Source organism: Rhinopithecus roxellana, chromosome 10 (genome assembly GCF_007565055.1).
Source record: "Rhinopithecus roxellana isolate Shanxi Qingling chromosome 10, ASM756505v1, whole genome shotgun sequence".
Classification (NCBI taxonomy): domain Eukaryota; kingdom Metazoa; phylum Chordata; class Mammalia; order Primates; family Cercopithecidae; genus Rhinopithecus; species Rhinopithecus roxellana.
In genome coordinates, this window is record NC_044558.1 from 119,575,170 (window position 1) to 119,593,934 (window position 18,765).

The window sequence follows — 18,765 nt, forward strand, 5'->3', positions numbered from 1 at the left end:
GCCTTAGCTAATCTGCCTAAGTAAAGCTGGGTGTTTGGTGTGCTGCCACAAAGTATTGCTGTATGCTGAGGTGGGGTGGCTGATGGCAGTGGGCTAGTCGTTCAGCCTAGTTGCTTAAGAGGCAGCATGGATACTCATCTGTATTTGCCATGGGAAGAGGAATTTGATGGTCAAAGGCTTCATGCTGCAGATTTAAGTCAGATCTTTAATGGCCACCCTCTCAGGTTGTTTACCATAGGACGCCATGCCCCTCGGCTGCTGCCCTGACACTCTCCTGCTGTCTCTTGCTGCTTCTCTTCTGTGAACCTCATGGATCCTACTGTTGGCTCCCCACCTCCTCTTGGGTATCATCATCAAGGCTTACCTTCTAGCTCCTAGGAGATCTCAAGTCTTTCCAAATATGATGAGTCATCAAGAAATATGAAACTTTATATGGGCATTTATTGCATTATTTGTTTCAACTTTCCTATATGTTTGAAATTTATCAAAGTTTACAGTTAGAAAAAATCCACTGCTTTTCCTCTCTAAAAAAGTTAGTATGGGTTAACTATCCCTTACCCAAAATGCTTGGGACCAGAAGTGTTTTGGATTTTGGATTTTTTTGGATTTTGGAATATTTGCATATACATAATGATGTAACTTGGGGACAGGACCCAAGTTTAAGCACAAAACTTAAGTTTCCTATATACTTTATACACATAGCCTGAAAGTAATTTTATACAATATTTTAAATAATTTTGCACATGAAACAAAGGTTTGTGTTTTGACTGACCCATCACGTAAGGTCAGGTGTGGAATTTTCCACTTGTGGCGTCATGTTGACACTCAAAAAGTTTCAGGTTTTGGAGCATTTCTTTCTTTCTTTCTTTTTTTTTTTTTTTCTGAGACAGGGTCTCTGTCTGTCACCCAGGCCGGAGTGCAGTGGCACGATCTTGTTTCACTGCAACTTCCACCTCCCAGGTTCAATTGATTCTCCACCTCAGCCTCCTGAGAAACTGGGACTACAGACGTGCACAACCATGCCTGGCTAATTTTTTGTATTTTTTGTAGAGATGGAATCTCACTATGTTGCCCAGGCTGGCCCTGAACTCCTGGGCTCAAATGACCTGCCTGCCTTGGCTTCCCAAAATGCTGAGATTACAGGTGTGAGCCACCACTCCCAGCCAGGTTTTGGAGCATTCTGGATTTCAAATTTTTGGATTAGGGATGTTCAACCTGTAAACTTCAATGCTTGGCAGTGTTGCAAGTGGTCTGCACTTTATCTGGATGAAGACAAAGAATGGTGCTAACACTTGTCTATGTACAGATGGGAAATCTTGCTGAGGAAAAGACAATGATTCTCGAGCAAAAGGGGAAAAGGGAGAGAGATAGGAGGTGGCAACAGGATGATTTGCAAGTAATATTTGGCTATCATTAGAACAACAAACTCTTCACTATACAGGGTTGTATGATGTACTGGAAAGAGCATGAAATCAGAGAAACTTCATTAGAATTCAAGTTTTGCTCTATATTAGCTGTGAGATTTTGGCTAAGACAATGGACTATTCTGATTCCACAGTCTTTATACATGCAAAATGCTAATACAGTTATAACAATGGAGATACTTTGTGAGAAATGCGTCATTGTGCTGAAATGCGTCATTGTGCAAACAAAATAGGGTGTACTTAAGCAAACCTAGATGGTATACCCTACTACATACTTAGGCCATATAGCATAGCCTATTGCTCTGACCACTATCATATATGCAGTCTGTCATTGACTCAAATATTGTTATGCAATGCATGACTGTAATAATAATACTTGCCGGGCCGGGCGCGGGGGCTCAAGCCTGTAATCCTAGCACTTTGGGAGGCCGAGACGGGCGGATCATGAGGTCAGGAGATCGAGACCATCCTGGCTAACACGGTGAAACCCCATCTCTACTAAGAAATACAAAAAACTAGCCGGGCGAGGTGGCGGGCGCCTGTAGTCCCAGCTACTCGGGAGGCTGAGGCAGGAGAATGGCGTAAACCCGGGAGGCGGAGCTTGCAGTGAGCTGAGATCCGGCCACTGCACTCCAGCCCCGGTGATAGAGCGAGACTCCGTCTCAAAAAAAAAAAAAAAAAATAATAATAATAATGCTTGCCACATAGGTAAAAATACTGTCCTTAAAGGTGTAGTAAAATGGTAACTGGCATAGTAACACTGTAAAGTGGATACAATTTTTAGAAGGTTTTGGGGAGGGAGTTTCAGAACTGTTCTCCATTGATTTGCTTACAAAGATATTTTCATTTTCCACCAAAGGTTTTGGCTATGAAAACCTTTGCAGAAATAATATTTTAGGAGTTTTTCCCCCCGTACTGTCAACTAATTTTTAGTAAGCATATGACTTTCTGTATGTATCATCCAATTGATTTAAAAATGAATCAATGAATGTATTTATTTATCGACTGCCTCACTTCACAAAGGAATGTGAGGAAGGACACCCAATTTGGCATTTCTGTGTTTCTATTTGGGTCATGCATTTTTTCTTGCTTTCCAAATTGAAAATGTGGTGGATGCAGTAGATAGGCCTTTACTATCAGCCCTTCCCTCGTTTACTATACCTTTTTGTGTTTCTCAAGCTGGAAAGCTACAAACTACATGCTCTAGATATCCTTGCTGCTAATATTCTGCATGCGAAATTGGTCTCACCAATTGCACGCAGCAGAGCAAGATTTGCAGGTGCTGTTTTCATGCTGCTGGCAAATGCAGCCGTGGAGACCACTGTTTTTTGCAGCTGTGTTCCAGTGTCCTGTTAATTGTTCTGTCGGTGTTGAGAGGTTGGGGACGAGGCATGGCAACTTCCTGATGCCATCTTCCTGATTGTGGGCAGGAGCCAGTATGGCAATCTTATCTATGTAGTCATTCATGGATGTTCAGCCCTTCTCCAGTCTTTCCAATCATTTCAAATGTCCCGAATTCCCCCTGACAAATCCCTTTTTGACTAGGAGTAGCTAGCTGAGTGCTGCAATGAAATCCTGACTGACAGATTTGTAAACTTTTTGCGGACAGGAACCCTTGATATAAATAAATACCTTGCATTTTAATGGAGGGAAGCAGAGGGATAAACAAATGAATAAGTAAAAAGTTTTAATAAGATGGTAATACGTAAAAAATAAAGCTAGTTAAGGGAATGGGGAGTGCAGGAGATGAGCGCAGCTGTGTTGCCGTTTTAATCAGGTCAGAGAAGGCGTCTCTACCAGGGTGAATTTTGACCTGCCTCTCTGTTATGTCAATTGTGTGTAAGGCCCTGTTGTACTTACTGTGTTAAAATGCAATGATTCAATTACTCCATTACTTAGATACCCTCTAAGTGACGCTACTGTTGTCCACTTCCCCGAGATTGAATTGTTTACCCACAGTAAACATGGCGGGAAGAGCTTCTAGCCGACCCTTGAACATTCAATAAAAATGGCGACAGCACTTCCTGTGCTTGCCCTCAACAAAGATGGTGTCAACACTTCCTGTTTAGGGTTTTCGCCTTTAACAAAGATGGTGCTTGTGGGGCAGGTTCCCTAACAGTCAGGATTCCGGTTGCAGTTTTTCTCCCCCGCCCCAAAGATACGTGGTTGCAGACGTAAGTAACAGGAATCCATCTTTTCTTGAAAGTCCTGCATTGTAGCGTCTGCGACCTGGGCCCTGCGGGGGCTTCCCTGCCCCACTAACTTGCTCTGCATTTCCGATCCGGGCCAAGGCTGGGTGGCTGCGGTAGTGCCGGAGGCCCGCTCTCCCCTTGGTCCGCTCTTAAGTTCATTCCCAGCACTCCCTCTTTAGCGGGTCAAATTGCCGCAGAAACCGTCCGTAGTCTTCCTGTTTGATACAAGGATTTCAGCGGCCGAGGCAGGGACTTTTTAAAAAGTTCCCAATGGGCGCTCACAGCCAAATGTGAACACCTCCCCCTCCTCACCTGTCACCTCCTAAACTTTGCAGGCTTGCGAGGGGGGAGTGTGGGATCGGGTGTTGCCCAGCCGTGGTCGTACTGCCCGGGTGTATCTGAAGCCGCATCTGTCATCCCTACCTGCCTTCCCGGTCACTTGACCTTCAGTGCCTTATACACAACCAAGCCACAGCACACGGGTGCAGGGGTGGTGGAACTGCACCTTCAAATTGTGCCTGGCTACTGACCGGCGCTGGGGTGTTTTTTAAAGAAAAAAAAAAAAATCCCATAAAATGTCCCATGCATGTGTGGCCACGACAGTGTTGTGCTGGAGATTCGGAATTCTTAGTGGGAAGGAATGGAGTCTGTGACTACATATTGTGTAAGGTTTATTGTAGACTGGGCACAAACAACAATTTTCTTAAAGGTGATGGTGTAGAGGACTTTTAGCGAAAAGAGCCTTAAACTCTGTTCCTGCTGATTTCTGTCCTGCACTCCTATTACTGATCAGGCTTTGCAAATACTTGTGATCAAAAAAAGGCCACCTGCGCCCACCTTGGCAGTTTCTGCCGTGGTGGTGGTGGTGGTGGTGGTGGTGGTGCAGGTCTGATGAGGGCAATGTTAAAATAAAATCACGATTTCTTCTCCAGCATGTTAAAATTAATGCTGCTCTGTAATCTTCAGATAAAAATGGCTTTTTCGGAAAGGCCTCTGACCCACTTTTTTTTTTTTTTTCTTTTTCCAAATTTCTTTATTGAACGAGGAATTGAGCTGGGACCCCACTGTGTGAAAAGCAGGAACAGAAAAGATGATTCATCTTCAGTGTTGTTCATTATGTTAGGAAACATTCAGAGTTAACGTTTGGCTTGGCTTAACTCGTAAATTAAATACCATGACCTGGCACTCTGCCACGGTTTGAAGATATGCCTTAGCTGAAGGAACTTACATTGCAGTGACACTGTCTTTCAGGCCACATCAGCATGTCTGTAATTTGAGCTGTGATTTCGGCTCTTTCCAGGGAGAAATGGAGGCCAGAGACAAGCAAGTACTCCGCTCACTTCGCCTGGAGCTGGGTGCAGAGGTATTAGTGGAGGGACTGGTTCTTCAGTACCTCTACCAGGAAGGAATCTTGACGGAAAACCATGTTCAAGAAATCAACGCTCAAACCACAGGCCTCCGGAAAACAATGCTCCTGCTGGATATCCTACCTTCCAGGGGCCCTAAAGCATTCGATGCATTCCTAGATTCCCTACAGGAGTTTCCCTGGGTCAGGGAGAAGCTGAAGAAGGCAAGGAAAGAGGCCATGACCGACCTGCCTGCAGGTAGGCCTCAGAAAGATCACTTCAAACCAGCTCCAAAATGTTGTAATTATGCCCTTTGCTTTTTGGTTTGTTTATTTGTTTGTTTTTGAAACAGAGTCTCGCTCTGTCACCCAGGCTGGAGTGCAATGGCATGATCTTGGCTCACTGCAACCCCTGCTTCCTGGGTTCAAGCAATTCACTTGCCTTCGCCTCCTGAGTTGCTGGGAATATAGACTTGTGCCACCACGCCCTGCTAATTTTTGTATTTTTAGTAGAGATGAGGTTTCACCATGTTGGCCAGGCTGGTCTCGAATTCTGTACCTCAAGTGATCCACCCACCTCAGCCTCCCAAAGTGCTGGGATTACAGGCGTGAGCCACCACACCTAGCCAGAACTCTGCCCTTTGGATTTGAAGTTGGGATGTAAGGCAGGACAAGGGTCAATGGTTGATAAAAGTGGGTAAGGAGTTGGGACTGAAGGGACATGACATATTGGAGGCATAGGATCAGGAGGTGGCATTAGGAAGTGCAGGGAAGGAAGAATGAACCGTGACTGGGAGGTGAGGGAGGGAGCTCAGAGAATGCATTCAGAAATGCTTCCAGGGAAACCTGGCATGTCACTTGGGAAGCATGTTCTCATCAGAGAGTCAGGTCATATCTCAGCCGTTGGCATCAGGAACCATTTGGAAAGTGCAGATGGGAAAGCAGGCATTCGGCCTACTGACAAGTGATTTGTGAGGTGCCAGAGCTACCAGCTGGAAAAGGTCAGATTCATGGAGGAGGAGACAGCCTCTAGGAAGGAATGCCCTGCACCTGTCCCCTGGGCTGTCCTATGTGGCCAAAGGGGATTATTTTGAAGGCTGACTTAGTTTGTTTTTAAAGGTTATTCGTTTAAAGTGTCCTTTTTAGTTTAGCTTTTGTTCAGAAACCAGAGTATTTAATTTTGCAAAGAGCAATAGTTTGGGGAGGGTCTCAGTTTAATTTGAAGGAGAATTGGAAGCTGGAGAAGAGAGAAACAGTTCTGGTTCTGTTAGCCTGGCTTGTAGCAGGAAGAAGATGTGATACGGAAACACTTGCTTCTTCTTAACCTCCCTTGACTCTGTTTTACAAAGATGGAGGGGCAGAGAACTGAACTGGGAAAAATTAAAAATTGAAAAAAAAAGTAATTGAAAGTTGACTTGCAAATTTTTAACAAAGTTAGAGAATCAAAGTTCTCTGGGGTTTGTGATAACAGTGATAGAACTATTCTGGTTTAGTGGGCCCCAGGCTTCGTGGCTGTTATTTTTTAAATACTGATGAATACTGATAATAAGACCACTTTTACTATTTTTGCTCCATGGACCTCATATTTTGACATATGTCTGAATACCTGATCAGCATGAGATAGCCAGCTAACTTTAGGAAGACCTGGGAAGATCCCAGTGGAAAAAGCAAAAGTATTTTCATTCCTAGCCTGGGCTCATTACAGGTAAATGTATCTTTAGGCTTTTTGAAATATTAGAAATAGCTGGCTTTTGAGGACCACTGGAATTCACTGCTTGGATTGTCCTTACAAAATTAAATACTCCACATGTCTGAACAAAATGTGTCTAAGATGTTTTTATGACTTTATTGAAAGCAGAATAGATAACATAAGAGTTGGAGAAATGTTAAAAATTATTGGTGCTTTCCTGATATTTGACTTAAGAGGTTTCTGCTGGCATCATATAGTTGGAAACAACAAAACAGGTGAACTGAAAGCCTTTCACTATCAAAATACTGAATTTAATTTTATGGTCATTTTGGGTGATACAAATCATGCTGTTGTATGTCATTCATAGAGGCATAATACCATTTTTTTTTTTTTTTTTTGAAATGGAGTTTCATTCTTGTTGCCCAGGCTGGAGTGCAACGGTGTGATCTCGGCTGACCTCAATCTCCTCCTCCTGGGTTTAAGCAATTCTTCTGCCTCAGCCTCCCGAGTAGCTGGGATTACAGGCATGCGCCACCATGCCTGGCTAATTTTGTATTTTTAGTAGAGATGGGGTTTCTCCGTGTTGGTCTGGCTGGTCTCAAACTCCCGACCTCAGGTGATCTGCCCACCTCGGCCTCCCAAAGTGCTGGGATTACAGGTGTGAACCACCATGTTCGGCCATAACCCCATTTTTATTTATTTGGATTCATTCAGAGAGTTAGAAAGAATTAACTTTTTTTTTTTTTACAAAATGATGAAAGTTACAGAGAAGCTAAGGAAAAATAGCTTTTTAAAAAAGCAAACAGAATGAAGCAGTACATAATGCGAAAAACTTGAGCATATCTGTGTAGAAGTTTAGAAAAATAAGGTTTTTCTCAAGATTTGTTAATTCTGTAGAAGGTTGGCTCTGGAACAAATTTGTACAGTCATAATTGTTTTACTTTTTATTGAGTAACACTGCTATTGAAAAAAACATTCTGAAGTGAGGATTTGATTTATATATGTCTTTCAATATCTTCCACAGTGACAAGCATATAAACTCCTTTAAAAAAGACTTGTATTTATTAAATATTGACTATTTTAAATAATATTACAAAATGCAAGTAAGATATGGAGAATAATGATACAGCAAACACCCATCTCCCCATCACTCAGTTTAAGAAAAATAATATTATGATTGCCTTTAAGAATCCTGGGCACTCCTTCCCAATCTTGTCTCATTCCCAACCCCCACTCTGTGAAAAGCCCTGAATTGGGGGTTTATCATTCATTCACTTCTTCACTGTATAGTTTTCTGTCTCCTAAAAATCACTTTTAAAATCTTCATATGTGTTTGAAAATAAGTTCTAGAGGGGTGTGTGTGTGTGTGTGTGTATGTATATATATATGTAAAGATATATATAAAGGAAAGGGTGGAAGAAATGGAAGAAATGATGCATTTAAACTTGATAGTTAACAGCTTCTCTTGTTTCAGACCTTAAAATATTTTTTAAATATTTAAAGTAATTTAATTGGTGACGATATTTTAATTCTAAAATTAAATTGGGATTTACTGAATTGGAAACCTAGGTTTTGTTCTTTTGTAAATCCTGGGAAGAGTATCGGAGTTGAAATTCCTTCAATTTAACGTCCCTATAGAAAAGAAATAGCGTACTACCTAAGACCCTGGTGCTTCTCCAGTGTTGTAATAGAGTAATTTTAATAAGATTTAAAATAGTCTACTTAAATTTTTGTAAAGATATCTTTGAGTTTTGAGGAACTAGACTACAGGAGAATGTGTGTACTCATTAACCTCTTAATGTATGTACACATTAAACTCTTCTTACCTTTTCCTCATTTTGATCATACTTATTAATTAATTTGTAAGGATTCAGTAGTCTTCTCTTGGGAGGCCTTGAGAACAAATGGGAAGGAATAGCCTTCTTTTTAGCCAAGAGGTTGGTCCTTCTCTAAGAATGAACTGATTTTATCTTATTAAAGTTTTCTTGTGTTGGTCTTCCCAGAGATGCTTGGTTTCTCCTTTGTTGCTTTGTTGTTTTAATTTTTGTTGTTTCACTTATAAATTTTGAGCTGTCTCAGAGGCTTTATTTTGGTGATTGATCCTGGTTAGTTGCTTTTTACTTACGTGCTGGATGTAATTTTTTTAGAGTATTGAAATGTATCTTGTTCTTCTCTACTCTTCTGAACCCCACCCGTATCAAATCTCAAAGCATACAAAAACACCCTAAACCTTTTGATTCTCTCAGAATCTGCCTCGGTGACTGGTCTCCCAGTCTCTTTTAGGAAGAAAAAAAAAAAAAGGTCTACGTTGTTAAAGTTGTTAATGGATCATTGGTTTTGTGTTTTTCTCACCCTGTAACGACTCTTACCTTTTAAAAGAGGAATTCTGGTGATAAAATGACTTAATCCACCTTGGCACCATGGAAAGAACACTTCATGGTTTGTCTCTCTGGCTAAGGTCACATACTAGACATTAGATCAGTTGGAATTCCTCTCTGGGCTCCTGTCGGGTCATTTAGGAGATAAAGACAGTGCTGTATCTGGGTGAAGGCAGCCTGTGCATGTCTACCTGGCTTCTCACTGCTCATGGGGCCTGTCCACGTTGACAACTCCCTCCAGTGCCTGAGCTAATCTGGATCTGGAAAGGAGGTTGATGGCAGCCCACCCTTCCCATCTGGTGGGACTCAGCGTAAATCATGGTGGGAGTGACTCCTGGGCCACAGGACCCCCTGTTCCACTGTGTTGGCTCTGGCTGTGGATCTGGGTGTCTGCCATGATTCTCTGCCTGGTAACCCTGCCTTTTACCCCAGTCTTCCTTTAAGCTTGGGAGTGTTTTTGTGTTTCTCTCCTCCGTTGGTTTGATTCCTGCTTTATGTATTCTTAGCCACAGGAGAGCGAAGAACAGAGCTCTGGGAACACAGCTCAGTGTCTCCAGCATCAGCATTGGATGTCTCAACTATTGAGCCTGTTGGAATGGCTGTCCCTAAGCTGACACTTGCTTCAATCTTCCGGACTTGACCTTGTCCTCCCCATAGATTCTGTGCACTGGACTCCCTGGTGGCTTGTACAGCAGCGGTACGCAGGACTGGCTAGTCCGTTTCCCCTCTACCTGTGGGCTCCAGGGCTCTGCCTGCCCCTGGTGGCGCCAGCCTTGACTGATGACGCAGAACCACACCTGCCGCCCTCCTGAGATACACTCTAGCTCTGAGTTGCATCCTTGGATGCATCTGAAGTCACTGAGCTCTTAATGGCAGACATTTTATATATTGTGATGGGTTTATTAGAGAGGTTTCTAGCTTGGGATTCTTTTCATAGTTTACTCCAATCATACCATGTAATTGACCTTGCTCTGCATGGAAGTTCAGTGTTGATCTCAGTGTATCTAGCTTGCGGTCTATCCACGTGCTTCCACTGTGGCTGAGTAGTGTTTGCCTAGTGGCTCCTGTGTGCTACAGCGAGAACAGTGGATCAGCATCCATATCTAGACCCTTCCCTCTGGTAAGCGGAGAGTCTGCAGAGAGCCCAGATTTCTGTGTATACCCAGCCCGATGTTCATATACTTCCTGAGGACCTACTGCATGTGGGTACTGGGTATATAAAGACAAATGGAGGATCTCCAGATCAGCTGAGGGCATTCATGCGTTCATCCAGCAAATATTTGCTGAGTATCGACCATGTGCTACACCAGAGGATCCCAACCTTTTTGGCACCAGGGACTGGTTTTGTGGAAGGCAATTTTCAACTAGTGGGGGAGTGGGGGGAATGATGGTTTTGGGATGAAACTGTTCTACCTTAGATTATTACCAGGCATTAGATTCTCATAAGGAGCCTGCGACCTAGATCCCTGGCATGCGCAGTTCACAACAGGTTCACGCTCCTATGAGAGTCTAATGCTGCTGCTGATCCAACAGGAGGCGGAGCTCAGATAGTAATCCTCGCTTACCCGCCACTTCCTGCTGTGCAGCCCGGTTCCTAATAGGCCACGGACCGATATGGGGGTTGGGGACCCCTGTGCAAGACAGTAGGTGCTGGAGATATAACAGTAAGCAGAACAAAGCCCTTGTTTTCATGGAGTTCATTGTATTCTAGTAGCGGGAGGGGATAAGGGCAGGGACAGATAATCAGCAAATGAATAAATAACATTTGGTGGTGAAGAGCGCTATGAAGAGAAGCAGTGTGTGTGGTGGTGGGGATGGTCAGGAAAAGCCTCTCTGATGAGGGGACACTGAGCAGAGAACTGAGTTTGGCCGCAGAGTTGATACAGGGAGGAGAGCTTTCAGATAGAGGGGACCACAAATACACAGGAAGTCGAGTGGGAGCCACAGGTGACAGTGTGGCTAATAAGACACCTTCCTCCCTGGGATGAACCACATTCCACATCAGCAGACGCTCAGTGGCTACCGTTTGCTGCGCTTCTCAACATGTGAGATGTGTGTGCGGCCGTGATCTTGGGTGACTCCTAGCATGACTTTAGTTGATATGTGGATGTGGGATTAAGTAATCTTGAATTACATGATGAGAAAGTTATTTCCTTTCTATTTCTGTTTCAGTTCATGTAAGAATGATAAGAGGTCCTCATGCTTAAAGCCTCTGTGGGCAACAGTATTTAGGTAGAATCTAGTTGTATTGCTTTTTTTGTGTGTGTCAACTTAATGGCTTCCTTCCATTTATGGCAAGCAAAACTTTTCTATTTATGAAGTTACTTTTAGAAATACATGAAGTTTTAGAGAGTAGAATTGTAGTTATTAGAGACTGGGAAGGGTATGAGGGAGGCAAGCATAGGGGAGGTTGGTTAATGGATACAAAATTACAGCTAGATAGGTGGAATAAGTTCTAATGTCCTAGCACTGTAGGGTGAATATGGTTAACAGGAATTTATTATATGTTTTCAAAATGCTAGAAGAAAGGATTTTGAATATTCCCAACACAAAGAAAGAATAAATGTTTGAGGTGATGGATGTACTAATTGCCCTTATATGATCATTACACATTGTATGCATGTATTGAAATATCACCCCGTATCCCATAAATATGTACAAGTATTATGTATCAACCGAAAATAAAAAGAAAAAAGTTACGTAGGAGTATTGAATAGGAAATAAGATTGAAAGTATACCAAATTATTTAGGAAAGAAACATTACTTATATTTAAGTAGAAATGCGTCAACATAAAGCAGACTATAAGAAAATAGGCCGGGCACGGTGGCTCACGCCTGTAATCCCAGCACTTTGGGAGGCCGAGGCGGGCAGATCACCTGAGGTCAGGAGTTTGAGACCAGCCTGGCCAACATGGTAAAACTCCCTTCTCTACTTAAAATACAAAAATTCGCCAGGTGTGGTGGCAGGTGCCTGTAATCCTAGCTACTAGGGAGGCTGAGGCAGGAGAATCGCTTGAATCCAGGAGGCGGAGATTGTAGTGAGCCGAGATTGCGCCATTGCACTCCAGCCTGGGGTACAAAAGTGATTTGTCTCAAAAAAAAAAAAAAAAAAGGGATATAATGGCTGGGCACGGTGGCTCATGCATGTAATCCCTGCACTTTGGGAGGCTGAGGTGAGTGAATCACTTGAGGTCAGGAGTTAGAGACCAGCCTGGCCAACATGGTGAAACCTCGTCTCTACTAAAAATACAAAAATTAGCTGGGCGTGGTGGCACGTGCCTATAATCCCAGCTACTAGGGAGGCGGAGGCAGGAGAATCACCTGAACCTGGGAGGCGGAGGTTGCAGTGAACAGAGACTGTGGCACTGCACTCCGGCTTGGGCAACAGAGTGAGACTCAGTCTCAAAAAACAAACAAAAAGAAAAAGAAAAAGAAAATGGTGTGAGGATGTGACCAAAAGTTGCTTTTTATCATATGTTTTTTAATTTGAAAAGAAAAGACAGGCATTTGGGGGAGGAGCCTATCACCTGGCTGGCATAAAGCAGGAAGGCTCCAGTTCTAGTATAGATAGAAGATAGAGCTGAATTCATGATGCTTCACAGTTTTGCTCTTTCAATTTATGCACAGTGACAGGAATTGGTTAAATTAACTAGAATTTCAAAATTCATAAGTTCTCTAAATTTTAAACACATTTACTTGCTAGTGAAACAAAGTCAGCAAGATGGAGCCATATGCTGGTATTATGAATTTTAGAACTGGGTGGGACTCACAGATCATCTAATTTTTCTCTGAGAAAACAGAGGCCTAGGGAGATTAAGTCAACTTGCCCATGATCACACAGCTAGTTAATGTAATTTATTACTGGGACTAGAATCCAGGCCTTGCAACTCTTGATTTAGAACTTTTTCTGCTGCGCAATCTTGGCTTCCCACTGAGTTTGAAATGGAATTGTATTATGCTTCAGTGTTAATAATTGAAAGAGCCTTTTAAAAAATTGTACTAAGGCATTTGTTTTTTTCGTTTTAAGAGGATAATTTCCAAGGGCCTTTAGAGGTATGCTGGAATGAGATTTTACTAAAATATTTTATTTTTATGAATGCTAATTTTAATCATTTAAAAGGAAATGATGATCGTTCATTACTGCATTTTATCAGAAGATTTTTTTCTCCCTACCTCTGCAAGACTGACATAAAGGAAAAGCAGAAGACTTTTATGGAGTATTTATGGGACTGATGAAATAATGCATCTGTTGGCAGCTAATTCCAGGTCTTTCTAGGAATAGCAAACATGTGACAGGTCTTGCCCCAGCAAATATGCCTCCATTTCACTTTAAAACATGGATTTGGTATTCTTTTCACTTAGAAATTCTGACTATCTCTTTTTTTCTCCCTTCTGTGGATGTAGAGATCATTCAGCTGCATCAGACACTGTATTGACCATCAGGGTTGATTTAACTCAGTGTTTCTCACCTGTGGCTATGCTTTGGAATCACCTGGGGAGCTTTTACAAAACTGCTGATGCCCGGGCTCTACTCCAGGTGAATCCATTACACAATTTCTGGAGGGTGGGGTCTAGGCAATGATGTTAAAGGCACACACGGGCATGCCCATGAGTAAGCCAGGCACACGTACAAATGCTTCCTGAGGTCATCTTAAATTGCAGCCAGGGTTGAGAACCTTGAGATCTGACCAGCTGGTCAGGGGCGTGCCTCCTTCCTGACTCATTGCTTCCAAGTTCTTGCTTCCCAAAGCTGCGTACTGGCTTGAAGCATTGTTCTTATTTTCAGGTAGCACCAGATGGAAAGGTGGTAGGAATCAGGGTGTAGAGGGATATTAGTTCGCAAATCCTTTTGTTCCTTGAATTTCCTGAGCGTTGTTGCTCAAGAATGTTCCAGAATCTCAGATTCCATACAGTGGGAGATGCTACTACCAACATTAAAATCCGTTAGAGCTCTATGGGGATATATAGGCTACACACGTGAGGCAAACATTGGAGGATTTTGGATTGCTGGTGAATTTGAATTTGGGAATATTTTTATTGCTATTCACATCATTTAGTACAGTCATTACAAACTACATGCAGTACCTTATGCTCTGTAGATCAGGTTATGTCCAAATGGAGACAGAATCTCTTGCTGAAGAATGAGTTGCATGTTCCTCTCAGTTAAAAAGTGAGCCAAAGATGGCTTGAGGATGGAAGAGAGAAGGAGAGACAAATGGCCAGTTGGGAAGAGTGGGACTGGCTTAGTTTGTCAGACTGGCTGTCTGTCTGCTCATGGTCTTTGTTTGTAATTAAAAACGAATTTCAGGCTGGGTGCATTGGCTCATGCCTGTAATTCCAACACTTTGGGAGACCAAGGTGGGAGGAACACATGAAGTCAGGAGTTCAAGACCAGCCTAGGCAACATGGCAAAACCCTGTTTCTACTAAAAATACAAAAAGTAGCCGGGCATGGTGGCACATGGCTGTCATCCCAGCTACTTGGGTGGCTGAGGCACGAGAATCACTTGAACCCAGGAGGTGAGGTTGCAGTGAGTCGAGAGCACTCTCCATCCTGGGTGACAGAGTGAGATCCTGTCTCAAAAAAGAAAAAAAAAAAATCAGTCTTTTGTGTCTCACAAAGAACTTCAGTTAACATCAGTAAAATAATCAATCATAGTAGCTCATGGGGACTTACTGTCTGCCAGCTATGTTTTAAACCCTTTGTGTTTATTAATTCATTTAATTCTGACAATAACTTGATGAGGGAGGTGATGTTATTACCCTTTTGAACAGATGAGAAAATGTAAACATAGAAATGTTAAATAACTTGCTGAAAGTCACACAACATAAGGTCAAATTTGACTTCAAAGCCTACTGATTCATATCCTATAAAAGCACTTTCCTGGCATTCAGTTTTCTCCTCTTCCTAATTCTGCTAACCTGTGGCTGTTCCAGAGCCCATCACCCTCATTCTTCTTCAGGAATTCCCCCACTTCCAGTTTCTTCCAGACACACAGACTCGGGAGCCGTTCTCTTTCTTGCCTCTTGTCCTAAAGCTGATTCCTGGTTGGTATCTCTCTCCTCTGTCTCATTTTATGCTTTTTAAAAATTGTTGTTGGGGGAAGGCTAGGCTCTAATGGAAGACCATATGGCGGGGAGGGGTCATGGAACAGAGCCCCTGAATCTCTCCCATTTCAACTTGCTACTTTGAGAGTAAAAAAAAAAAAAGACGAAATCTCCTTGGCTGTGATCAGGAGATAGTGTGTTGGCTCCCCTGACACTGGAATCCAGTTCCACTTTTGCAGCTCTTAAATCATGCTATCTAAAGCCGTCAGTTCCAATAACCAGCTTTTCTGGTGATGCAGATTCAGAGTTTCACCAAATGCATAGCAAGGTAGTGTTCTCTTTTTATGGGTATAGTTCAAACTTGTAGGCTGCTGTTGTAGCTAGCTGTGGGAATATTTGCTTTACCTAATTTTAATAGGCAGCTGTGTTTATACTTGTTCCTCAGTTTAAGCAGTAAGGAGTGTATATATACTATTCTTTGAGGGCATTTCCCCTAGACTAAAAAAAAGAAAAAAAGGTATGTTGTGTTTTTTCAAACAGTAAATTTTAATTGAAAAGGAATGTAGTTTCTAGAAGAAGTTTGGAGCAGGTTTTACTCCTAGGCTTTATTTTGTTAATGTTATGAAAGAAATTTTAACTCCTTCTAAGAAGTGCCAAGTTGACAATTCCTGGAAATGTTCATGTTCTATATCTATTTATGCTCAGCACCGTAGCAAAGAGGGCGGCAATACCATTACCAAAATAATACCGCCGAGATGTACTAAGTGGCAAATGAGAGGCTTGTGGTTTTATAACCTAAATAAAAGACTTTAAAAGCATAAAGCATCTCTTAATTCTACCATTTGTTGATAAGGTCTGTGGGTGCTGAATAGTAATGGTGAAGTTGCTGTGGAGAATTAAAGATCGAGTAGAGCGTATCTGCAGTGACTTGTCCTGTTACTAGAACTATAGAAGGTTAGAGCTGGAAGGGATCTTAGAAACACTTTATAGATGAGGAAATGAAGGGATATCCAAGTCTAACAGCATGCATATGGGTTCTTCTGTTCAAATAGTAGAACTTTGTATAACATAAAAATAGGAATTTCTCTGAAATATATTGGGTAGTTCACATCTTTGAAGGAATGATAAAGGTTTCAGGGCTTAATAAGGGCAGGAATGGGGCAACAGTTGGGGATCTCAGGCCATCAGATGGTCATCTCCAATCAAGTTTCTACACTGTACCTTGCCTCCAGATTCAGACTATTGGCCAAACCTGAAGGAAGGGTCATGAGCCCTTCCCCTAGGACACCAGAATCACCTGAAGTGGGGAAAGGAAGTTCCAAAAGAGAGAGGTGAAAGCTGATTGAAGCAAAAGTTGTCTACTGTGTCATCCTCCTTCTTTTTGGATTGACTAGGTCTCACGCCCATGGGCCTGGAAAAAAAATGATAGCTGTTTAAGGGAGGAAGATGCTCTACATCTTCTTCACACAGCAAGGCCCAGGTTGAGGACCAAAGGTGGTAGATAAACACTGGAGAGCAGTTTTTGGAGCAGCATAGGTCTCCTTAAACCTTTCCAAAATCAGAATATATTGGGGAAGAAAAATGGATTGAGAATGTCGATGTAAAGAGGAGGTTTAGAAAGAGAATTTGAATTGGGTACTGGCCTAAGGACTTTAGATATATAAACTCACTTTATCATCATAATGGCCCTTTGAAGTAGGTACTACTGTTATTTGCATTTCACAGATGAGAAGACTAAGGTGTTAGATAAATTGCTCAAGGTCACACAGCTTGGCAGTAGCAGAGCTGAGGTTTGAACACTGACAGTCTGGCTCACAGTCTATGCTTCTAATCACTAGAGTCCTGTCTCTATCAGTCTACTACCAGTTTTTAGATCTGGTTGGAGTCACATGGCTTAGATGACCTGACCTGGGCTAGCTGCAGCTTCTTTATTTTCTGACCTTTGCTTGTCTCAGGTCTCACGTATATCTGGGCATTTTCATTATGTGTATGTCAGTCTCTTTTTTAACAGTTACCAAAATTTTAAAAATACCAAAGAAAATGAAAGATGTTTTCTAAGAAATATGATTAGGTAAAATAAAGGTTTTGAATGTGATTGACATGGACATTTTTGTTAATTTAGTTTTTAAATGTATCTCTTCCCTTTCAGTCTCTTTATTATTAATTAGTCATGTGCTACCAGCAAATGTGCCTTTTCAGGCCTTTCGTATTTGTTTGAGCCCTTTTACTCTGTCATGTGCCAGTCATGATTCATTCAGGAGACAGAAACCACACAGTAATTTAGGGAAAACTTAATATAAATAATTTCTTTCTTTCTTTTTTTTTTTTGAAAGGGAGTTTCACTCTTGTCACCCAGGCTAGAGTGCAATGGCGCGATCCTGGCTCACTGCAACCTCCACCTCCCGGGTTCAAGCAATTATCCTGCCTCAGCCTTCTGAGTAGCTGGGATTACAGGTGCCTGCCACCATGCCTGGCTACTTTTTATATTTTTAGTAGAGACAAGGTTTCACCATATTGGCCAGGCTGGTCTTGAACTCCTGACCTCAGGTGATCTGCCCACCTTGGCTTCCCAAAGTGCTGGGATTACAGGTATGAGCCACCGTGCCCGGCCAATATAAAGAATTTTTAACTGGTGAAAAGCAAACCATGATTGACCACTAAATGGGGTAAAAGAGGTCTCTAAGTAATACAGAAATCACAAATGGCAGAAACTACTTTTTCTGAGGTTGAAAGGTAGTGCAGGATACAGTTACTAAGAATGTGGAAGAGGGCCCTCCCCACCTCTAAGGCTGAGATTCAGACTTCAGTGGAGTTGAAGTGACTATCACACTAGCTGGTCTGTAAGAGCAGCCTACCTGGTAGCTAACTTCAAGAAAATACAGAGAAATAATTTCATGAAGTCAGAAAAATAATAAATGACCAAAATGAGAAATTTAACAGATTGAAATTATTTTAAAAAATTAAATAGAAATTCTGGAGCTGAATTAGGAAAAATAACTAATGCATGCAGGCTTAATACCTAGCTGATGGATTGATAGGTGCAGCAAACCACCATTGTCTCACATGTCCGTTTGAGGACACCACCGAACAGGCTTTGTGTGAGCAACATGGCTGTTTATTTCACCTGGGTGCAGGTGTGCTGAGTCTGAAAAAGGAGTCAGCAAAGGGTGGTGGATTATCATTAGTTCTTATAGGTTTTGGGGTAGGCGGTAGAGTTAAGAGCAATGTTTTGGGGGCAGGGGGTGGATCTCACAAATTGGATCTTCAGTTGCTTCAGGCCATCTGCATGTATATGCGCAGGTCACAGGGGCTATGATGGCTTAGCTCGGGCTCAGAGGCCTGACATTCCTGTCTTCTTATATTAATAAGAAAAATAAAACAAAATAGTGGTAAAGTGTTGGGGCAGCAAAAATTTTTGGGGGTGATATGGAGAGATAATGAGTGATGTTTCTCAGGGCTGCTTCAAGCAGGATTAGAGGCGGCATGGGAACCTACAGTGGGAGAGATTCAACTGAAGAAAGATTTTGGGGTAAGTGGTGATATTGTGGGGTTGTTAGAAGGAGCATTTGTCATATAGAATTATTGGTGATGGGTCTGGATGTGGTTTTGTATGAATTGAGAAGCTAAACGAAAGACACAAGGTCTGAATAAACAAGGAGAAAAATAGGTATTAAAGAACTAAGAATTGG

The 18,765-nt window shown here is 42.2% G+C and overlaps 1 protein-coding gene across 16 annotated transcripts in view; it reads left to right on the forward strand.

Moving 5' to 3' along the window:
- Positions 1-3,481: 3,481 nt before the first annotated feature.
- Positions 3,482-18,765, forward strand: part of CRADD (CASP2 and RIPK1 domain containing adaptor with death domain) — a 251,333-nt gene continuing 236,049 nt past the window's right edge. For 15 of the 16 annotated variants that reach the window (XR_004059601.1, XR_004059598.1, XR_004059602.1 and 12 more), the window contains exons 1-2: positions 3,482-3,598; positions 4,917-5,220. Coding sequence is in view for 10 of the 16 variants with exons in the window: in XM_010383922.2 (XP_010382224.1) it covers positions 4,923-5,220 (298 nt within the window). In the remaining 6 variants the exon portion in view is untranslated. Of the gene's footprint in view, positions 3,599-4,867; positions 5,221-18,765 lie in introns of all 16 variants that reach the window. The other variant, XM_010383923.2, reaches the window with a different exon arrangement.